The sequence below is a fragment of the Mustela nigripes genome, chromosome 14 (assembly GCF_022355385.1).
Source record: "Mustela nigripes isolate SB6536 chromosome 14, MUSNIG.SB6536, whole genome shotgun sequence".
Taxonomy (NCBI): domain Eukaryota; kingdom Metazoa; phylum Chordata; class Mammalia; order Carnivora; family Mustelidae; genus Mustela; species Mustela nigripes.
The window spans coordinates 49,842,925-49,866,927 of NC_081570.1; the positions used below are offsets into that span (position 1 = coordinate 49,842,925).

At 40.8% G+C, this 24,003-nt stretch overlaps 1 protein-coding gene across 6 annotated transcripts in view; it reads left to right on the plus strand.

Moving 5' to 3' along the window:
• The window catches only part of NFIA (nuclear factor I A), a 560,134-nt gene that overhangs the window by 494,373 nt on the left and 41,758 nt on the right, over window positions 1–24,003 (plus strand). For 4 of the 6 annotated variants that reach the window (XM_059374931.1, XM_059374929.1, XM_059374933.1 and 1 more), the window contains exons 8-9: window positions 11,473–11,651; window positions 14,020–14,185. In XM_059374931.1, coding sequence (XP_059230914.1) covers window positions 11,473–11,651; window positions 14,020–14,185 — 345 coding nt within the window. The remainder of the gene's footprint in view (window positions 1–11,472; window positions 11,652–14,019; window positions 14,186–24,003) is intronic. The other 2 variants (XM_059374930.1, XM_059374934.1) reach the window with 1 other exon arrangement.

Genomic DNA, 24,003 nt, shown 5'->3' on the forward strand with positions numbered 1-24,003 from the left:
CAGGGTGAGTGCCAGAGAGAGAGATAGGGTGATTCACCACTTGGGCCGTGGGCTGAGATTTAAACTCATCTTGAGGGGCGCCTGGGTGGCTCAGTGGGTTAAGCCGCTGCCTTCGGCTCAGGTCATGATCTCAGGGTCCTGGGATCGAGTCCCGCATCGGGCTCTCTGCTCAGCAGGGAGCCTGCTTCCTCCTCTCTCTCTCTGCCTGCCTCTCTGCCTACTTGTAATCTCTCTCTGTCAAATAAATAAATAAATCTTAAAAAAAAAAAAAAAAAAAAAAAACCCTCATCTTGACAAAAGAAGCTGCTCTCCCTTGGAACTCCTGGCCTCTTTCCCTCCGTCTGTCTGTCTGTCCCTCCCTCTCTTCCTCTCCTCCTTCCCCAGCTCCCCCACCAGAGACCCAACACAGGCACACATGATGAAGGCAGGGTTCCCAGCAAGTCTTCTTTAAAATTGTCTCATTGATGAGACTTCCCGGTATGGCTTGTCCTATAAATCACATAATCAGATAAATCCCTAGCCGTTCTTTCTTCCTGGTCTAACTTACTATCATGTGGATTCCATGTTTGGACTCATTCTTTCTTTTCCTTTTTTCGGAGTGGAGTAAAAAAAGTCAGTATTGGACTTGTTATCTCCTCTTTATGTGGAATATTTTCTTCTGTCACAAACACACACACACACACACACACACACACACTCAACAATTACTGTTTTAAATATGAGGCTCACATTGAAGCTTCAGGGCAGGGTTTTCAACCTCCCCTATTGACAGAACCATAAATCATGTTAAAGTTAAGTGAATTACTGTAGCATAGAACTGTGGCTTTAACAATGTTTATGTAGTATCAGCTTATCATCTGTGTAGGTGGGGGGGGAGGGGTACAGGGAGGGTGAGCATAGACACTTGAAATGGGAATGGACAGCCCTATTAATGTGGTCGCAGTATCCCAGAGAGTCACCCATTTCATGCCGCCTCCTTTGTATTGTTGAAATTAGTGTACTTAATCACACATAGAGAAGGTTGCTTAAAATGTATATTTCCAGGGTACATTTCCAGTTGTCAAGTGCCACTTCTTCATAAGAAATGGCGGTTGCTTTCTCTCCCTACAGCCCCCCACCCCCGGCCCCAGTCAAACACTTCCTTTTTCTGATGTGCAAAACACGTGGACAACCTCAGAGTTGCCAGGTTCTGAAAAAATAGTAAGGGACCTGTGAACAAAAACTTCAGAGGGGAAATATACCATTTGACCTCCGAGAAAGAATTCAGAGGGGAGCCACGGAGCACCGTGCACAGTGCGCAGGCTGTGAGGTCAGCCAGCAGAGAATTTGGGTTCTGGTTGGCCACTTGGGCTCTGCATATGCTTGTGCGACTCGCTTATCTTCTACCTGCCTTTGTTTTCCCACCTGTATAGAACATTAAAACATGAGGAGGCGGAGGAAGTAAAATGGCTAAAAAGGGCTGGGAACTGTCATAAGTACAATGACTAAATGTTCCCTACCTCTGCAGTGACTTATTTTATCCTCATACCTGCATGTGCTTTCTTTGCATGTGAATCTCGGGAGAGAGTTCTCCTTTCCTTCATTCCTCTATCCTCATCCCCAGCCTACTCTTCCCACCTGCTCCTGCGTGTTTCTCCTCTCTGGGAGGAGCCACAGATGCCCAGAGCAGGACATGTGGTCTCAGGGAAGTGAGGCAGCCTGGTTACCCCATCTCACTGCTCTTGCCTGGTTGGAGAACAGGGGCATCTGCTCAGTGAGGCAAGTAAATAGCTCCCTCCCCTGATAGGTAGCCCTTCAGCCTTGGTAGAGACTTCTCTTGGCTTTGTCTTCATTCAGGTATGGTCTTGCTAAAATTAAGATAAGCACCTCTTTGGTTAACAAGAGTCTGTTGTTTATAAAAATTGATTCAGCAGGTAATTATTGAGCATTTACCATCTGCCAAGCATGGTGCTAGGCCCTAATGAACAAACCAGATGAGTCTTGCCCCTGCAGTCTAGCCAAACAGGTAGATAGGAAACAAATCATTATCACTATGATGAGATTAATGAACAGTGAAGTCAAGAAAGGGATAATCCAGCACAAGTATTTGAAGTATTTGTGGGGGGTTGGATTTATGTGTGTCAGTTTGTGTCGGTCCTTTCCACTGGCATGCGATATAAACTTAGAAAACCTTGGCATCTCTGAGGGATATCTCCAGATCTTCCCAAATCTCCCAGTTCCTGAACACTACAATAAAAGTTGCAAACTTGTTGCATAGCTGGTCATGAATGCTTTGAAGATATGTTCATATAGACTCTTTCAAGTGAAATATTCTTACAAGTAAAAGAAACCCAACCAAATTCCTTCACCATCCCTCTGTTCTGTTCCTCCAAAAGAAAATCATGGACTGGTGCTTATAACTAGAAAGTTTGAGGGTGGATAGCTTCAGTTAGAGCTGGATCCAGGTGATACCCTCAGAAATCTGTATGTCTTGTTCTCTCCCTCAGCTCTGCTCTCTTCTCTGTGAACTTCATTCTTAGGCTGAATCCCCTCAGACTGTGGCATTAATGATGTGGGCAGCTCCAGGCTTCATTTCCACCAATGTAACAACCCCAAGGGTGAAAGAGAAGAGCTTTGTCACAGTAGATCTGGGTAGGGCTCTACTACTGGATGCTTATGGCTCTTATTGTCCTGGTCTGGGTCCTTTGCTTGGGTCTCTAAATCCTTATGTTTAAAAGATAAAGGGGTTTCTCACTCATGTGGCCTGGGTTACATACCTACCTGCCGAGCCAGGGATAGGGTTGAGGCCACTCAACTAACTACCTAGGCTGGGGCTGAGGGAAGAATAGGTGCCCCCCAAAACCATGAGAGCTCTGTTTCCAGAGGGAATGGTGAAGAACTGCTGGACAGACAGAACTACTAGCTGTCCGCTGCAGGAGATAAAAACAAAGCTGTCCTGAACTTGGGGCAATGGGCTCAGCTTTCTCCCTCTCTGCAGTGACTGATTCCTGCAGTTAGGACTTGCAGAGCACAGGTGAATCAGGTACTAGAAAGTGACTGTTAGCCCATGCATAGGCTTCCAGGTCCATGAAAACAGTCAACTTTTGACTCCTGGTTACCTCATGCTGCCACATTACATTATATGATCCTGATTATTTTTCACATACCTTAATTTGTCCTAAAAAAAAAAAAAACAGTCTAGGAATAGTAAATAACCTACAGTCTAATATAATGTCTAGCACATAGCTGATTCTCAACACATACTTTTTAAAAGAAAAGTACTACTTCCACTGCCATGGAAGTAGAATTAATTCTGATCCTGAGAAAAATCTTTATTTTTTTTTTCTGGGCTATTTTATCCAATTTATAGATAAGGAGATGTGGACTCAGAAATATTAAGTGACTTTGCATGGATTAGGATAGGGAGTGATGATTTCAAGCACAGAAGAGTTGAGCTCTAAAACCCAAACATGACATATGATTTCCATTTTGCAGTAGAGGAAGCCAGGAGGCTGACACACAGAGCTATCTGATACCCAACCTGGGATAAAAGCTTGAACCCCTAGCTTCAGACACTGGACTAATTCTTCTCTTTCTTCCCCCCTTGTGTGAAATCTACCACAGTAGGAATAAATGTTCCAATCCTACGGGATGTATTCAGGAAGATAACTTGGAGTTCAGAAGGATGCTTTGAAAATAACCTCTGCCTCAGTAATCCTGTCTCTCAGAAATAGGGGCTTACACTGCACCATAAACCTCATGATTTGGTGGGGGAACGGCTGCCAATCAGCCTGTGCTTTTATGTTTATCATGGGTTTTGTGGTTGTTTCTTTGCTTGGTTTTTTGCCTTTTTTTTTTTTTTTTTGTCCATGTTGGCAAACACTCACAAACTACCAGTAATTCTCCGACAGGCTGGAGCATCTCCATGGACTTAACTTTGGAAATTCTCTTTTGCAGGACTGCGTTTGTAATTCCAGTACACTTCCAGCAGGCTGTGAGAGGACTCCCTGCCTATTTCTGTTCCCCTCTGTGATCACCCAGTCTGTGGGGTTTTTTCCTCAAGCGTTTTGCCAGGTTTCTTATTCTTCATCTCTTATTTCTTAGTATTGCCTGCCCCGTAACATAGAAGCTCGGGTTTTCTTCATGGAATGGGGTTCTTGTCCACTTTGCTTCTTAAACAGTCCCTTTTTGTATTTCCAATCATCACTGCTGCCGTGTGGTATTTGAACATAATTCACACTAGCCATCATGGCGGCCTAGGCAAGTGGTGTGCAAGTGTGGCATATTCAGAGAGGCAGTCCTGTCAGGATCCAAAGATGGGAGCTCTGTGTCATGGAACCTTGAACAGGCTCACTCGAGGATTTTAAAACTCTAAAAATTAGAGCCTTCCCAAAGCCAGGATGTCTTAAAGACTGTGTCCAGAAATAATAACTTCATATATCAGAAACATTTCAAAGTAATTTCTTTTAAGGGGTACATGCCCCCTTGTTTCAGGTATTTTAGATTTCAGTGTTATTACTATGGATCAATTTTACTGAGTATTTGTAACTGTAATCCCAGAGACAGAGTTCCACTGGAATGCAAAGCTAAGTGAGCATCAACATTTGAGTACAAACTATGTTTTGTAGAGGAGAAAACTAGAAGAGAAAGAAATTGCCCGTATTTATAAGCCAAGTAGTGGCAGAAACAAAACTAAGGTCCTTTAATCTAGTTAGAAAATTTTCCCCCCCAAAATTAATAATAATTAGAAATTTTTTTTCTTAAAAGTATTCCAGATCGTTCTTAAAAGCTTTTTTTTTTTTTTTTTTAGCATTAACGAGTACGAATCTCTGATAAAGAATTCTCAGAAACAGATAGAATGATAGAAATTTCCATTGTATCTGGGTTTGAGGGGGCTAGAAGAAGACATGCTTAGATTCTGGGTTAGGTTGGATGTGTGCCTGGGTAGCAGGGGTCCACATGGTTAAGGGAGAGGCCGGTATGGACACTCAAAAACTGTAGATCTATGTGAAAAATAGAGTCTAGAGCGAGATAGTCCCATAGTTCTAAGTTTCTGGATTGTCAGAGTGTGAGATTTAAGCAAAGATACGAGGTCAAAGTATACTTGGTCAAAAACAGACTTTATAGGTCATTGTATCTATGACCATTAGATCAAAGTTGTTGCTACTGTTGCTTTGTTTTACATTTGGCTGTTAGGGGATTTTTTTCAAGACCCTTATGTCATATCCGTACTGATAGTATCTATTCTTTCAACAATATTTAGTATCCATTTGTCCAAGTGACAGATAAGCAGTAGGCCCCTCTTACTCTTACTTAATATTCCTTTTCCCTTGTGTATTATATAATCCAAACAGGTCTTAGCAAATAGGAACAAATTTCAATTTATTTCATCCCCATCCTCACTTATGATAGTTTTACCAATAAAAGAAGCTATTTATGGATCACTAACCCACATGGTCAGGAACTATACCGTGTGTCTTACATACTTTGTCTCACCGGATCCTAAAAAAAAGTCTTGAGGTATTATTAGCCCCACTGTACAGATAGCAAAACTGAGTCATAGAGAAGCTCAGAAACTTAAAGCATAGCTGGTAAGTAAGAAAGACCTAGAATTTAAATCTGTACCTGTAGGACTCTAAAGCCCATAGTCATCATATTATATCTCTACTTTTTTTGGACTTATATGTTTAACTTAAAATTATACACACACAGGTGTGAGAAACCAGCCCAGACTGAAGCAGATTAAATAATGGTGAAGAGGGATAATCAAAGGGCTATAGTGGGGGATGGGACCAGGAGTGGGTGAAGGTAGTCCAAAGGTACAAACTCCCATCAAAGAGAAAAAAAGAGTGACAATGGATAGTTGGTGGAAATACAGAAGGCAAGCAGATTGCCTTGAAAGCTTCAAAAAGGTGCGTCTTCAGCAGAAAACAGACCGGGACAAGGATGGGGTTTGGTAGGGAAGAAGTGGAAAGAGCAGGGATCACCAGAGGCTCAAGAGCACAGCATGGTGTCTGGAGGGTGAAGAGGAGTTATGTGCGTCTATGCCAGGGGCCCATGAACTATGGCGCACAAGTCAAATCCAGTCCTCTGCCTATTTTTGAAAATAAAATTTTATTGGGATATGGTGACACTTGTTTATTTGTGTAATATCTGTGGCTACTTCTGTCCCATAGCAGTGAAGTGAAATAATCACAGCAGAGACTGCATGGCCTGCAAAGCTGAAAACTCTTTGCTCTCTGGCCCTTTCAAAAGATGTATGCCAACCCTGGGTCTAGATTCTAAGACAGGACCCCAGCACAGGAAGGGTCTTTCAATAGATAAAGTTGATCTAAATAAAAACTTTAAAAGACCTTGCCCTCCCGCTCCTCCACCTTTTTGTGTGTTTCTCCAGGAGACATTGGAATTTGATCTCCAACCTGAGGATCCCCTTAATTCAAATGGAATAGAATATACCAACTGTCTTGGAAATGCAGTGGAGCATAAAGTTACTTCGGTTAGCAGTAATAAAAATACGAAGTGCTTTACCAGGTGTCATGCAGTGTCAGATATGGTTCTCTCATATGACATCTAGGTCTTTGATGTGCATCTCAGCAATGTTGAAGATATGTGCTATATGTTTTGAAAACCTTGGCTTGCCTCAAGTCAAAGTCTGGTTATTTAGAGAAGGCTCCACCTCCTCAAGGTTGAAAAACCTTTGCCAATTCCCCTTTCCTTGTGTCTCTGTTAAAATAAAATCCCATAACTCCAGACTCCTGGACTTTGGTAAGTGGCATGTCTGACTTACGTATGATTTATAAATTATAGCTATGGACCATTAAGATACATTTCTCAGCTTTAAGTAAGCTACAGTGGTGTCATATACGGTGGTTTTAAATTTCTGAAGAAGCCAAGTACATAGTAGTTGACGACCCAAATAATTCAAATTCCATTTGCTTTTGTGGAAGGCTTTTTTCCCTTAGCACTAACACAGAAACAGTTTGGACTCTCACTTGTTGCCCCTGACTTAGGGTCGATGAATGGTAAGACTGTGAAGTTTTACAAATGCCAAGGCTCGGGAGTGATAGTTCCCCCCGTGAGGGAAGAAGGCTGTGTGTCATGCTGTCTTAAGAGCACACTGCACCTGAAGGGGATTAGGTTTTATTTGCGCTGCTCTCTTGACGGCTTTTCTTTGGAGCTTCCCAGACAAGAGACTCTAGGATTGCCAGAAAGCCACGTGAAATGGACCCAAGTCTCTGTCCAATCTGGGAGAATCTGTGATGGTTCATGGACAAGGAATAAAGCAATTAAAGCAATACGCAGGTTAAATACTAGAACGTGTTTCGACCCATGAATTCTGGTTTGAGGAAATATGCGGGAAGGTTATTAGAATTCTTGGAGGTTGAGTTTGGGCAAAACTGCTAAAAATGATAAGGCGGGATTACTCTCCTCTCTTTTTCTTTCCCAAGATTTATAAAAGAATGAAGTATGAGCTTCCGAACCTATGTGGCTATGCCTCCCTGATACTATCTTTTTTGAGCTAGAATATTTGTCTATAAGTCATCCTCCCTATGGAGGACTCAGACCAAGAGTCACTTGGATCAAATAAGTCTCCCCAAATACACAATAATACAGTTAATGACCTTGACCTTCTCCTTCCCCAGTCCTCATTCTGCTGTAAGGGAGAAAGCATTTTTAAGTTAAAAATAAAAACACATATTGTGTTGAATTTTTAGCTTTTTCTCTTTCAAACTGAAACCAAGAAAATCTTTTTAAAGAAGCGGGGCGAGGGACAGGAGCAGAGTACAAACAAGTAAACCAACCTGCCTGACCTGCTTTCTTCTTTTTAAGCATCCAGTAATATGATCATTTTGTAATAAATAACTGAGCTCCTACCCCCTTTGGGAAATTCTGGCTCCCTGTTTCTTGAATTGTGGCTACTTTGTTCAGAAGGTGTAGGCGGTGCCATTCTAGCCAGAGAAACCAGATCCAATTTCCTTCCTTCTCATTTGCATTGTTTGTGAAAAAGCCCAGCGGCTGTTTTAAATAAGTCTGGCCTCTGGTTAAAGTCTAAGCTGGTAGTGAGATCCACCCAGAGCAGAGTGTTTCTGACACTCTCCGCTGCTCCTGGCCTAGGGTACTCAGAGTATTAGACCCCAGAAGCAGCCAATTTTGTAGTGCCTTTTAATACACAAAATTGTATTAACATCAACATGGATACAGATGGATGCACCGCAATAAACTAACCACTTGAGAAAAGCCTTTATTGACTCTCAAGTAAATAATGCACATTTTAAAGGAGCTAAATATGCATTGACATAATGTGCTATAATTTTTTATTGTGTCAACTACTCACAGCACACACATCCATAAGAGATGTTTTTCTCTGTCAAAAATTTGGACGGAGACCCTTCTTTGTGGATTGCATTAGCACCACGCCAGATTCGCAATGGTAGAATTCTCCCACGTGGTAGTGTCTCTTCTGTGGGACCCTGATCTGAAGATCTCAATGTACGTTTAGTAAATTTTACAGATTGAGTGATGGACTGATTTGACCCCAATGGAACTTTCTAAAATGATTGGAGACGACTTCGGCAAAAACTTAGGCACGATGAAAACATCTAAGTCAAGCTAAAAGAGAGAAAAGAAAGAACTAGGAAAGAAGAAAATCCAAATTTATATGTTGCTGAAGGCTGAGCTTTAGAGAACGGACGAACATGGGTCTCGTCCAGTAAAAGAATGATACTAGCAGTTTATCTAGAGAAATAGCATGTATTTAATAATTTTTAAGAGGTCTGTGTAATGTCTATAACACAACTATTTTCTGTTTGAAGAAATTAAAGCTCAAGATCTTGAATGATTGATATACCCAGTTCCACAATGAGCTAATGGCTGAACACCAGAAAGTCCAAGACATGAGAAAGTAAGGGTTGTGAGGGATAACCCTTGGAAATGCAGACTCAGCGGTTACCTAATTTGAAACTACAGGCTAAATGATTTCCTGGTACTAATTAAGAATTAATTGGTCCTTATAAGTCAGTCATTGCAGAATTAATTTCATATAGTACCATGTGTTCTTAGGTTTGTGTTAAATTCTGTGCCACAAGGAAAAGGTGAATTGTTTTAGTAAAATATAATAAAGAAATGAAGGTCTAAAGTTAAGTTGCTAATGATATCCTTTTAGTAACAAAGAGTGCTAGGCTGTTTATTAGCAGTCAAAGGGAAAGATTCCAAGATCCCTTGAATTCTTCCCTCTATCAACTTTAACTTTTATCCACCTGATCTTTACTCAAGTGAATATTTTCCCTTGCATTCTCTATTGGCCACCACAATTTTTCATAATCAAACAATCATTTATCACCTTCCATTGAGCACCTGAAGCACTGTCACTTTATCATTAAGGTCTGCTTGCTGGGGACTCTTGACAGTGGAGTTCCCACCTCTGTGTTTGACATACTGCCCAAGTGGAGTGTATCATTTTGTTATGCTTAAGTACATTCCCAGCCTTGTTTGGGAAATGCCACATTCCATCCCTGACTAGAAACTATTTGGTCAAATGCAGGGTGCGGGGTCAAATGTTCTTGCTACCAGCAAAGACAACCATACCATATTAGATGAACAAAACAACTTTGGTTCCTTAAAGCACCATTTGCAAAGTAAGAAATGACCAGAGCCATTTAACTTCTTCGCTTGTGGGTTGTTTAACTCCGTGAAAATAACAGATCCCTAAACTCTCTGGCTTTTTGCCAGGTGGAAAAAAAAAAAAAACAAAAAAAAAAAACAAAGTTTTAAGTTGACTTGTGCGGTTCTTGATTTCTGTACCACTCTGGCATTCAATCAATGATTGAACATTCAACTAATATTTGTTGAGTACCAAACAGTGTTCTGGGGATATGACAGTGAACAATTATAGAGATGGAAAAGCTATCTTCTAAGACAGGAAAGATTGGAAGAGAGCAGGTATAAAGGATGGAAGAGGACGAGAATTCTAGTTTCAATAGGTTGTGTTCAAGATGCCCTCAATTGTATGACTGAAGATAAAAATTGAGTCTGTGTTGGCCCACCGTGGTATCCCCTGACCAGAGTAAAAGCCCATCAGTGTTTATTGGATAGATTAAACGTTTTATGAATGAAGGGGTCCTGTCAGATCATCTGCAAGACATGGACTAGGCTATTGCTTCTACTCCAAACCCCTGTTTTCACTCTTTAAAAACTAGATGCTATTCTGAACCTGAAAGTCCTAGCCATGTCAATAGTCAGAAAGTGCCCCTGAACTAAAACCATCCCAATAGGGAACAAAGAACCCATGCCCAGTGGTCAGTGGGGCTGGATTATTTGTCCTCAGCCACGCTTATGGTGTGTGATAGGGAGTGTGGCTTCTCTTGCTTGGTCTGCTCTACAAGACCCTTTTGGTATTAGGAAAGTCTTCCTCTCCGAAAACTGGGCCATTCCTTTGTTTGGTCTTTGCAGGGATTCCCTGAGTTTGAAAACTTAACTGCAAAGAGTAAGGCAAGATAAATATTCTCATCTGCTTTTATTTGAGAGCTGTTTCCCTGGCCCTCAGTGAGAAGTGAGAGCCGCTACCTTGGTGTTTCTCGGTTTGAGTATCCCCAACCCTTCCCCTAGGCTGCTCTCCTTCTCCAGCAGATTTCATCAATCACCCTTCCAGTTCAAGGGCAAAAGTTCTCTCAGAGACATTATCAAGTGGCTCACATAAGTTTTTTAATCTAATGTAATCTTCTTGTACAAATAAAATTTAGCAGGGCTCAAATAAAAAGGAGTCATCATTGTCTGAGTTCTTTTATCAATTTTTATGGGCAGTAGGCTCACAGTTGAGCAAGGGTCACTGCCTACTCAGCCTGTGGGTTCCCCTGCTCTAATATTTATGCATTTCTGAGTTTGGCTTTGAAATGACAAAAAAAAAAAAAAATATGGGAAGGGGGGGTTGCGTAAACCTTCCATGTAAAGCGAGGCATCCAAATTGCACAGGTTCATTAGGTGATCATTTACTACATACTTCAAAAAAATTTCATCCTGTATGAGTCCCTAGAAATTTCCTTGAAAGGGGTATAAGAGCTTTAACAATGAATTATTGTCTATGGGTTAGCTCAGCATGAAAGAGGAACCATACGTGCAAACTAGAATTTGTCATATGTAATGTCAGTTAAATCAGGTCTAATCTACCAAATACATTTTTTATTGCTTGCTTCATTAAAAAGGCTCTTAAGGTAATGAATAATCTTCAGCTTCACCAAGGATTATTAATGCCTGTATAACTCATGTCCACTGAAAATGGAAAGACAGCCTGAAACCCTATGCTAATCTAACCTCCATGTTTGTCTTAGAGCCTTAAGGAAGAAAATCTATCAGACCTAAGCAATGTTAAATTCAGCCAGGTGAGCAGTGCTGTGAGTTGGGTCAGGAAGGAAAGGAAGGAGGAGGTTGGATCGGGCGTGGACGCTGTCGCAAGGCGGGACCCCCTCTTCATGACTCTGGCGTTTTCTTTTCCTACAGCAAGCCCGCACGCAACACCGTCGACTCTTCATTTCCCGACATCGCCCATTATCCAGCAGCCCGGGCCTTACTTCTCTCACCCAGCCATCCGCTATCACCCTCAGGAGACGCTGAAAGAGTTTGTCCAACTTGTCTGCCCTGATGCTGGTCAGCAGGCTGGACAGGTGGGGTTCCTCAATGTAAGGAGACCTCTTTTTTTTTCCGATTTCTTTAGAAATAGTACCCGAATGTAAAAATAGCAAGGGGAGACCTTCTGACCATGTGACAGGGCGCTCTAATGTTGTGCTGACGGACTGTAGACAAATGTCACATTTATTCCAGATTGTGGGAAAGTTAACTTGCTCTAAGAGTGATTGGCCAGGGTTTAAAAAGTGTTTGTGTTAAGTTCGCAACTGTCAAGTTTATGGGTATAAATCATCTCAAGGGTGAACCATATAACCTTCTAAGGTCTGTGGGCTGATAATTCCACCTCATGTACACTAACCCTCGGGCTCACGCGGTGAACCAAATAGAAAGACCAAATAATTTTAAGTAATGGTTTGGGGTGGTAGGGAGAGGCAGGGGGACGAGGGGGGCACAGATGTTTCAGATCAACTAAGTTGATATTTTTTAAAAATACAGTCTTCTAACACTTTAGATCAAGTTGACCAGTACTTGAACTCAAGATGCTGGAAGCACAGTTTATTATGGTTTGTTATCTCTGCAAGTAGTTATCTCTCCCACTTATCTTTGTATAAAGCTAAACAGCATTCAACAGCGTCAAATCAATGTTTTCATCTTTTCTCTAGTGAACCAAATAATCACAACTTGAGACGATATTCCAAACGCAAAAGTGATTTTTAAAAATGGCAAATTTTATTTCAAAGCTGAACTAAGTGTTTACAGTTGGATAGTGGTGTCCCAAGGCCACTAATAATAATAAAGGCTAGAAAATAATGACCAGCATAAAGCCAAATGTGATCTTCCTTTTCTCCTAAGGGCTACGCTTGAAGCCGCAGATCAGCTGTCATTATTACTGCCTAATTGAGAATATTATATCACACGGCCCTGTCACTGATTTTTCTTTCCTTGCAGAAATACCTGATTCTGCATATCTGAGACAGAACCGGCAGCTTTGACTAATGTCTGGTGATGTGTTAGCAGATACATTTCTGTCTAGACAACAAATCAATATGGGGCCTTTTTTCTTTTTGCTTGTGTATTCATTTGCTTGGTTTATTGTAAAGCATTCACTTATGGACTTTTAGCCTACTCAGAATAACACGCGAGCAGGTTTGCTGGCAAAAAAGAGTAGCATTCTGACTGTCAGACGAGATAGTCTTTGAAGAACAATACTAAATATATATATATTTATGTATACACACACACACACACACACATACACACACATACACATGAGAACGTGAGTGAGGGGCTGGCTGGGGCCGCCTCTGCAGAGTTATTAGGCTTACACTTAAAAGCCTGGGACAACTGGTTCTCCTTCACCTGAATTTTGATTTGGGATGACAGCCCAAATACCAGCTGTGATTATTGGTCGTGTACAGTGTCACTAAAGTCCAGAGTCAGAAAGGCCACATGGGAGACCATGAAAGATCTGAAGTGATCACCAGCATCAGGCATCTGACTTTTAAGTTTCTAACTTTTTTTAAAATGGTCCTGACATTATCCTATATAAGTGTCAAACTCCCGGTTTTGCGTTTTGATCAAAATTTTATAGGGTTTAAGGCAGGTCTCTCTTCGTGGGACTATTTTGAAAAACTTGAAAATAAAATGGATTTTATTGCTTTCTTCAGAGGGGAACTTTCTTTTGTCAAAGAGCTGTGATTTGGTTGTTCTAACATCAGGCAGCCAAATAAATATGACTGTTATGGCATATGCTTCTATAATTTAAATCAAAATTAGAAGTGATATTTTTCCCTAGCAGAATTTTGACAGCTCAATTCTAAAGTTTCTGTGCCTGATGTTATACAATATGTGAAAGAAATTTTTTATGTTCACTTAACATATTTATTAAATGTTATATAATATCAACTTTGAGGAGTGAAAATAAAATATTATTTTTAATTTCAAATGCGTATTTGGGCAACATCATTATATCTGTGTAAGTAGACAGTATGGAATAATTCCACAACCTACAAAACATTTGTGTATTAAATAAATACTAATTGTGAGAATGATGATGAAGGTAGCAGTTAATACAGAAGTGAAGCATTCCAGGCAAATGCTAGCAGGTCGTATTAGGGAAGCAGGGTGTATAGAAGGTCAAAGTAACTGAGAGATAAGAGATCTCTTATCAAAGTAATTGAGAGTAAGTTTGGGATACATTGAGCATGTGTGCCCGACACTATGCTTTTGTGAAATGCCTCAAGAACAACCCAACGGTTTTTTTAATCTCTGTACTCTGAAGGAAGAATTCAAGCAGCTAGAATACTTGGTAATTTTACGTAAGAGGTAACTAATGCATTGTCTTTCGTTTTCAGAAGCAGCTAACTGTTGATATCTGTTTCTTTTCCCTCTGCGTGTTTTCTTTTGCTCCTGCCTTCACAGCCCAATGGGAGTAGCCAAGGCAAAGTGCACAACCCATTCCTTCCCACCCCAATGTTGCCACCGCCGCCGCCACCACCGATGGCCAGGCCTGTGCCTCTGCCGGTGCCAGACACAAAGCCTCCAACCACGTCAACAGAAGGAGGTGCAGCCTCCCCAACCTCACCAAGTAAGTATGGATGAGCCGAGGCGCTGGTCGCTTTTCAAGCTCTATTTACTGGAATCCTCTTTTAAGTCTGCTCCCTAACTGCATAGGCTCTAGCGATAGACCCAGATCCCCGGGGATGGTGACAGCCTGAGTCTGCAGAGCCAAGACCAGATCACAGTGGACCCCACTAGTGGGTAGTATCAGTGACAACACATGTGGAAATGACCGGGTGTTTGGGACTACATGCCCAAGACTGAGCTCAAGATGTGACTTATTAAATTTTGCACCTTATTTGAGTGGCTTTGAATGCTCTCCTCCTGATAATCATACAGCGTCCACTTGCATGAATTCCCAGTAGCCAAAAGTTCCTTTTGTGTAGCCCCGCCATAACTTACAATCCAAGAAAAACGTACTTGATGAGCTATAAAGGCTGTTCACTTTATACATCAAATAGGTAAAAAAAAAAAAAAAAAAAAAGTTTAAATCAAAGTAACAATTCAAAGGTGCGTACCTTGAACACCCACTGAGAGTAAGAGCCTGGCAGAAGATCAGAGCTCGTAGCCATGGAATTTGCTTGGCCAGGTGTGGTAGGGGGGAGGGGGCCTGGGGGTGGGGACGAGGTAGAAAGTATAATTGGATGGAAACAGAAAAGAATTCTTGGCTCTTCTCTGAATAGTATGGGAACATGTGATCAGACAATATGAGATTTCCAAACTTTTTTAGATGATAGGAATGATGACTTGCTGAATTAGAGGGATAGTTCCCAATATTTCAGAGATGACAAAGGAATAGAAATAGCTCAAACACACAAATTTGACTTTTATTAGTACCTGGAACGATGTCAAAAAGAGTGATGGCCAGAGGCAGAGTTTTGAAGTGATGGATGGATGACCTAACCTTGACAGAGGGTGTGATAAGAACCTCCCTAAAGCTTTACTGAGGGATCAAAGTGTAGGAAAGGATAGGAAATGTGACAGTAATTCTAACGAGAGCAGACCTCCAAGGAGTTCTTCAAAAGTGAGACTGGAGGCAAGGAATGTACTGAAGAAAAGATTGGAGTAGACCAGGGAGGAAGTGTTAAGAACTTGAAGAGCAATTACAGAAGTTGAATGGACAAGAGCACAAGGAGGGTTGCTTTGCAGACATAAGCTCTGAGATTGGACAGTCATTTCATTGACTATAATGAAGGATGATTCTAGGCCTCTTAGGTTCCTTACTTTCAGTTTAGGGGACATGATGGTTTGGGGTGTAGGAGGTAGAGAGCCAAAGAGGAAAAATAAGCTTCTGTTGTTACTGTGTTCATTGGATTTAATTCTGGAGACACTAAACTCCAAAATGCAGCTCCTCGGGGACATGTCTTTGAGGATGAGCTTTGGGTTATCTAGTATTTACTCATTTGGATAACACATATGGAAGTGAGTGGCATTGTGCTTGGATTCTGGTATCACAATAAAAAGATTGAGGGTCCAGGGGCAGTTTTATGGGAATCCACTTCTCTTGATAAGAGGTGGTTCAACCCTTTCCAACAAAGGAGAAAACCTGAACATCTAGTGACTTAGGAAACAAAGAAGGCCTGGTCTGTGGATCTTGGAAGCTCAGCTTGAAAAAGAAGCTTCTGAGAAACAGAGGCTCATAGGTGCATCCTGCTTATTGTGCATTAATGTAATATCTTCCAGCAAGTTAGAGAAATCACCGTCCCCAAACTCTATTTAAATCTGGTCACTGGGCAATACCGGCCTACAGTTTGGTAGCCACCTAATACCTCCATGTACCACTCTTCAGTTCATCTTCTGCCTATCTGTGCAGGACAAGGACACAGTTCTTTCAAAGCCTTGTGGTAATACTTTAGCTATCCCGTTTACACTTTGCCCTCCACTACCACTGTCTCCTGCATCTAGAGTGCATTTTCCAGTAAGGGATGGGGCCCCTCAGGCACCATTTAAGACTAGGGATACCGTGTGCAGTTATGGAAGACTGAAATATAAGGACCCAGATCCCCATCTTTCCCATCACTAGCTGTGCTTCTCTTCGGATCAGCGTCCTCATCTGTAGAATGTGAGTGATGATCCCTGCCTGGCAGGGTTGTATGAAATCAGCCGTGATAAGCACCACCACCAAATAAATTGGAACATCTTATTATCTGCCAAAACTCTGGCCTAGTAGGGTCCCCAGGCTTGGGTAATGATGAAATAGGTCTGTAGGACACATAGAGCGACTCAGCCTCTAAATAATATTGTTGGCTTTGGGTCCCTACATCTGGATTCCATGCCTTAGATTGAATCAAGTGCCTTGTATGAGAAGGTGTCTGTCGTCCTGTTATGACCAGACTCAAGCATTCCTTCAGCATTATGGGAAGAAGTCTGGAGGGGGTCCTGGTAGATCCAGTTGATGTGGTTGCATGTCCATTAGAACAGGTTCGAAGATTTTGGGGAGAAGGAGAATATCAGGAGAGAGAGGCCCAAAGGTTTAATTTGATACTTACCTTTTTTTTTTTAAGATTTTATTTATTTATTTGAGAGAGCAAGGAGCACATGTGAGCTAGCACAAGCAGGTGGGGAGCAGAGGGAGAAGCAGACTCCCTGATGAGCAGGGAGCAGGGGCACAGGGCTGGAAACAGGACTCGGGGATTATGACCTGAGCGGAAGGCAGATGCTTAAGCGACTGAGCCACCCAGACACCCCTGATACTTACTTTTGAACCATATGATTCTAGGAATGTAGGGCAAAACAAAATGTTCTGCTGTGGCATAGAAATACTTTTATCATCATAAAGTCTAACCCTTGTTTCTGGGCTTTTTGGAGTTTGCTGAAATCACAATAATGTGTCATTTCACAGCAATATCTTGCCTTATTGTCTTTTCCTTTATTAATAAGAGTGGTAGGCTGGGGGACCCATAAGTTATAGTGTAGGAAAAGCCTTTCAAATTAAAAATCTCAAAGCCCACTGGTCCACACTGGGAAGAGATTTAAAAGCTCCCCTTCCATGCCTCCCCCCCCACACAAAATCCTCTTCCTTTCTGAACCAGTTGATAAATAAAATAAAAGCAAAACTCAAGGTTGGAAGACCAGAGGATCACTTCTGTTATCGGAGAATTTAGTTTATAACTGTAGACAAATTTGCTTCCTAATGCTGAATCCCCAAATTACACAGTCACATCTCCAGTCACCGTCAGTGCTGGACCACCACAGGCCTTCCCAGGGGCGGAGTCTATTCTCCTGTTTAGAGACCATAGCATGAAGGTCCAGATGGCTGTATGGCAAGAGTAGGACAAGTCACCACTGGTTTCTACTTCCAAACTCTGCAGTCTAGAGAATAGAAAGTGAGCACGGGAAAGGGACAAGAGGATGTGGAAGGGTACAAATATCAGAGTGAAACCGCCTCTCTTCCCATTCATCTTGATGACTACCTTCTCCCGTTTGCTTATTCAGCTCTCATATAGTGAGCACCTGTGATGTGCCAAGGACTGTGTTAGCTGCTTGGGATACAAAGGTGATTAATCCCTGCTCATCAGAAATGTGGGATCTGTGGGGGGAGATAGCTGGGAAATGAGTAGCTCACAGGAGGCAACACTGGGACACAGGCATGGGTTCTACAAGAGCACTTGGAAGGAAGTTTGGTCCAGGCCCGGAAACTCAGCTAAAGATGCTTTTGGAGATGGTGACTTCTATGCTGTTTAGTAGGGATAATATTCTGGCATTTTAAATCTGAGAAAGAAGGTAGAACTTTTTTCCAGAAACCAGCCTGGTGGGGGGAGGGGATGTCTAAAATTAGATTACCGCTGAATAAAAATTTAGGGCAAAAAATACAGTTTCATAATTTATGTGCTTTCTTAGAAATTAAAACCACAGGGGGGTTGGGTCCTGTTTATCTTTGACAGTTTATTAGAGCTCAACTTTAGCAAGAAGAATCAGGTATTAAGTACCAATGTACAGCATCCCAACGGTAAGGTGGAAATTGAGGCCTTTTTTTTTTTTTTTTTTTCCAAAAACACGATTTGTGGAACCTAGGACAACCTTTTCTATTTGGGATTTAAGATGACTGGCAGTTAAATAAGATTTAAAAAAATAAAAATAGGAAATCCTGCCAAGGGTCTTCTCTATGACCGACATTTCTGGGCCTCAAATTCCCTTATCTGTTAACGGGACCACTACTGACTGCTATACCCACTCTCTCAGGAAGATTGTCAGGACAAACTGGGGTGACAGATGCACTATGCTGTAGACAGTTAAGAGTCCAAGGCGTAATTTTTAATACCATCTTATAATGAAATACAAATGGTTGCCAGCCTACAGCAGAGGATGTATTTTTAACCTAATCAGTTGCCTTTGGCACCAAATATCCCACTTTGCAGCTGTGGCCAGAAAAACATGGGTAAGGCAGATTTGGGAAAGAATTGCCTGTGAAATAAATACATTTTAATGGGAAAAATCCTTACTAGTGCCATAAAACAACAACAACAAGAGGGGGTGGGTGGAGTTAGCAGTTCTCTCTCTGTTAAGTACTTTTATACTGTGATTTGTTTGAAGAGAGATTGATAACACTACTATGCCAGGTCTGTTTAGGATATGGTGATAAGTAGAGATAACCTGTAAGAGTAATTCACAATGGATGTATCCTGTTCCCACTGACTAATGCCTTTGTAAGTTTAGATACTCACTGAGAGATTATCACTTCTTTCATTCATTCAGTAAATACTAATTGACCATGAACTATATGCCAAGTCGTGTTCTGGGTGCTAGGATGCAGCAAGAAATGAAAGAGGTTTCAATAATTCCCTGATCTCATGGAGCTCATGTTGTAGAGAAGGAAGAAAGTCAACCCACAAAACAGTGAGTGTAAAAGACAGAGAGGATGTAAGATGGTGACATGTAAGCAGATCCTGGAGGTGGGGTGTGACTGGCCCTAGGGTGGCCAGAGAAGTCCTGTCTGAGAAGAGGAAATTTGAACAAAGACCTGATGGAAGTGGGAAGGTGAGTCTCTTCCTGAGACTGTAAGGGAAGGGCTTTCCAAGCAGAAGGAACAGCCAGCATGCCTGGCCAGGATGGTGAGAACAGAATGTGTAGGCAAAAGGAGGAGATGAGGCTGGAGGTAAGGTGGGCAGAATCTGGGAGCTGGGAGTGAGAAGTAGGGTAGATAACGTAGGCTTTCAACAGTAAGGACTTGGGCATTTGCTCTGAGTGACACCGGCTAGCAGAGAAGTGATAACTCCCTAATTTTGAACAGAAACACTTTGAAGGCTTTGCTGAAAACAGATTTCTAGGGGGAAGAATTAAAGCAGAGAGACCAGTTAAGAGGCTGGGGTTTTTTTCCCCTTAAAATCAATAATATAATGAGTGTCTTCTACCTGCCAGCTGCTATTTCAGGCAGAAGAGATGCAAAAGGGCACAGTCCCCTTCCCTGTGAACAAATAGTCATCCAAGTTGAAGTAAATTAGTAAGTTAGGGACCAGGAGGTCCAACGGAGAAGGCTAGAGCAGGGAGGGAGGTGACACGCCATTGGAGGGATCCAGACACTAACATGGGGCAGTGTGGGTGGTGAGAATTATTTGAAGGGGAGAGCTGATGGGATTTGCTGATGCATTAGATATGGGTTGAGAAAAGAGGTTTTTGACCTGCCCAACTGGGAGAATGGAGCTCCCATGAACTGAGATGGGAAGGTTCCAGAAAGAGCCATTCTGGGCAAGGGGCAGGGCCCAGAGTTTGGTTTGACCAAATTATGTTTGACATGCCCATTAGGTATCTTACCAGTGATACTAATTATGACAGCATCCTACCTCTGAAAGCTCTTTGCAACTTGCTGAGTTTTTCCATGTGCATCATGCATTAACTGGGGAGGGACTCCTTTTCAAACATGTAATACACTGAGTGGTTATTCCTAAGAACAACAGCTAAAGAATAGGAGAAATAATCTCATTATGTTTGGGCCTATTTGTGGTGTGAGGATTCAAAATGCACTATTCTTTTTCTTAATTGTACTGTAACATCCAATTTTTATAACAGGTTAGTACCAAGATCACAGTATAAATATGGACTTTTCCAGAAAAGAAATTACAGATTGGCATCCTAGCCTAGAATTATAATGGAGATAAAGAATGCTTTGGGATTATGATGGAAGATAAAACAAGTGTATTTTCTTTTTTTAATTAATTAAGAACATAAAAACTTAATTTAAGAATGCATAAAAGGCTTGTAAACATTTTTCTCCATGCCTTCTTAGCCATGAACTTTTGATTTTTTAAAACTAGAACTGTATTAAAGTAGAAGCACACAATAACAAGTTTCCTTTATTATTTATTTTTACTTCTCCCATGAATCTTACATACATTCATTGTATGAATGAATATGAACCTGTTAACCAAGAAAATAACAATAACCTATGACCAGGATGGAAATTTTGTAGTATAATAATTAACGTATGTTCAGTGCTTTTCAGTTAGCAAAACTCTTTACATGAATACATTATCTTGTTCTGTCTTCCTAGGAGTCCTGTGTGGTCAGGATTTTATAGACAAGGAAGATGACATTAGAAAGTGCAGATGATTTTCCCAAGATAATACTGCCATAGAAGCCTGGTAGTGACTCAAATGCAGGCCTTCCCAAGCTCTTTCCACTACCTCATACCTACCTCATACAAATTACAGAGCAATGGGACACGATTTCTGGTTGCTGGGAAGCCACAACTGTCTGCTTATCTGAAATTAATAACAGCACAACAAAGCACTGAGCTTTTATTTATGTACCAGGCACTTGATAAGTATTTTTCTATATATTATCTTGTTTTAATTTTCCCAGTAATCCTATGAAGTAAGTACCTTTGTCACCCAATTAAGTTAATTTCCAAGGCTTCTCAGCCACATGTAATGGCACCATGATTCACACCCAGCCACCTTGAACCTGTAGTTCATACACTTGGCCATCGCGTCCTATGGCTAGCTTTGCATTAGCCCAAAGGTTCCGTGTTTTTGCCGTGAAAACCCTATGCGAGAAATACAGAAGATGTTAGTGGGTCATCTGTACTTTAGTATGAATTGGTTTCTGTTGCTGAGAGTAACTCTGGTTGTCAGGGAAAGGAAGAGAACAGAAGATTTGGAGGGAGATTAAACAAAAACAGCAAAAAAGACAAAAAATAGGAAATGTTGATAAAGGCAGATTTCCTTTATTCGCCAAGACTCCTGAGAACTTGGACTGTTGATGAATGCTTCAAAGAATTATTTTCCGAGTTATCATCCTAATAATGACATGTCTCCCTTTCACCAACACTTTTCCTTAAAATGTATAACACGTTGTTGAATCAGTAATTGGATTTAGAGCAAGACAGTGAATGATAGGTCACTTTTCACAATTTTTAGATGATGTAAGGACTAGGTTTCCTCTTTCAGAGAAGCAGCAGTGGATAACTACAAGAGAGAAGGGGAAAAGAAAGAAGTTAGTGGCTTCCTTTCACAAAACACTTTTTCATTACTGATGTCCAAACTATTGCAGTATTCTTTTTCTTTACATTTTTAAAATTACATTAAAATTACAATAAAATCATTCTTTGCTGTACACTTCTTTGAGTTTTTATAACATCATAGATTTTTAAATTTTTTTATTTAAATTCAATTTAGTTAACATACAGTGTAGTATTAGTTTCAGGGGCAGAATTTAGTGATTCATCAGCTGGATATAACACCCAGTGCTCAATCCATCAAGTACCCTCCTTAATGTCCATCAGCCTGGTACCCCCGCCTCCCCTCCAGCAACCCTCTGTTTGTCCCCTATAGTTAAGAGTCTTGTATGGTTTGTCTCCCTTGCAACCAATTCCACAGGTAGGATGGAAAACAATTCCAAAGGACTCCCTTCTTGTTCTTTCTCAGTCTTAAGTTAGTGTCTGATGTCACTTAGTGCCTGAGAACTCATTTTATGCTGATCTGTTTCCACACTGCTATCATTTTTTGTTGTTCTTGTTTTTGTTTTTTCCACATTGATTTTAATTTCTCTACCACCTCTGCTGCTGTCTCCATTCTATTTCAGTGTTTTATACTCTTCTGAATTAGAAAGAGACCTATATATATGCAATATTTTAATATGTAATAAGAGTGGCATTTCATAGAGGAGTGGAAGGGATTATTCAGTGAAGTCTATTGGAACAACTGTGTAACTGTCCAGAAAAAAAGAAGACTCCTTACACCAAAATAAATTCCAGCTGGAGGGGGGAAAAACATACAAAGGTGAAGCTTTAAATACCACATAAAAATATAGGATGACTTTTTAAAATAATATTGGACTGAGGAAGATTTTTCTAAATAACATACACACACAAACTCAGAAACCATGAAAGGAAAGACTGACCAATTCTACTCTAAGAGTATCAAAAATCTATGCATGAAAAAAAAAAACCATCATAAAGTAAAAAAAAAAAAAAATGAAAGTGGGAAAAATATTTGTCACACATGTAACATGGGGTTAAATTATCTAATATATAAAGACCAATAAAAAGACAGAAAAAGGTCATAAACAAAGAGAAATAGAGAACATTTGAAAGATGTCTTGTTTATGTAGCATAAAAACAATACAGATTAAGACTAGCATGGTATTTTTACATATCAGATCAGCAAAAATCAGAGAATACTTTGCATACTCTTGGCAAGTATGTGGAAGACATACTCTTCTGCACTGTTAGAGGACTGTGAATTGGTCCAACGTCTTAGAAGACAGTTTAATTTTTCAAGTATATAAAAATATATATGAATATTATATGTATTTATGTATATAAATTTTATATGTAAGTAATAAATATAGTTGGAAGTGTAAACACAGATGCTTATCAAGTATTCAATTATAATAAAAGATTAGTAATAACCTAAATATGTTACAAGAGTATATACATTAGGTACCCCTTAAAAATAGAGACAAGTCTATATGAGTTATGTTAAGTCAGCAAAGGAGAATCCTAGGAGTGTGTATGGAACACTATCAATCATAGAGGCGCCTGGGTGGTTCCGTGGGTTAAGCCTCTGCATTCGGCTCAGGTCATGATCTCAGGGTCCTGGGATTGAGCTCCTCATAGGGCTCTCTCCTCAGCGGGGAGCCTGCTTCCCCCCCTCTCTCTCTGCCTGCCTCTCTGCCCACTTGTGATCTCTGTCAAATATGTAAATAAAATCTTTAAGAAAAAAAAAAGGGGGGGCTACTGGGTGGCTCAGTGGGTTAAGCCTCTGCCTTCAGCTCAGGTCATGCTCTCAGGGTCCTGAGATCGAGCCCCTCATCGGGCTCTCTGCTCAGCAGGGAGCCTGATTCCCCCTTTCTCTCTGCTTGCCTCTCTGCCTACTTGTGATCTATCTGTCAAATAAATAAAATCTTTAAAAAAAAACAAGCAAACCACTACCATAGAGTTGGGGGATGTACATACACATTTGCTTGTGTGTTGAAAGATAGAAACTGGTCTGTCATAGAATCTCCCTTTGGTACCTTATCCACTGATAATGAAAGATAATACAGAGTTTTAAGTCTCCTTTTATAACAAATGTAATTATTTTCAAAAATATGTGTGTAATTATCTAAAAATTCTTCTTTATATAATCTCAATCACTACAGTGACCAAAATTCATTTGTGGTTGGAGGGGGTCCCCATAAAATTCTTGGCAGTTTTTATGCATCTAGATTTTGGCTATACTTACCCAAATTTTGGATATCATAGCAGAAAATGTGTGATCTTTCTGGTAAGGAATAATATTCTTTTTCCCTCACAGACAGCATGGAGCTTAGTGTAAGGTTAGCATTCTCCACAGCCAATAGTTGGTCCCAATTTCTGCTTTAGGAACCCACTGAATACATATGTCTTAAATCATAATTTTTCACAAA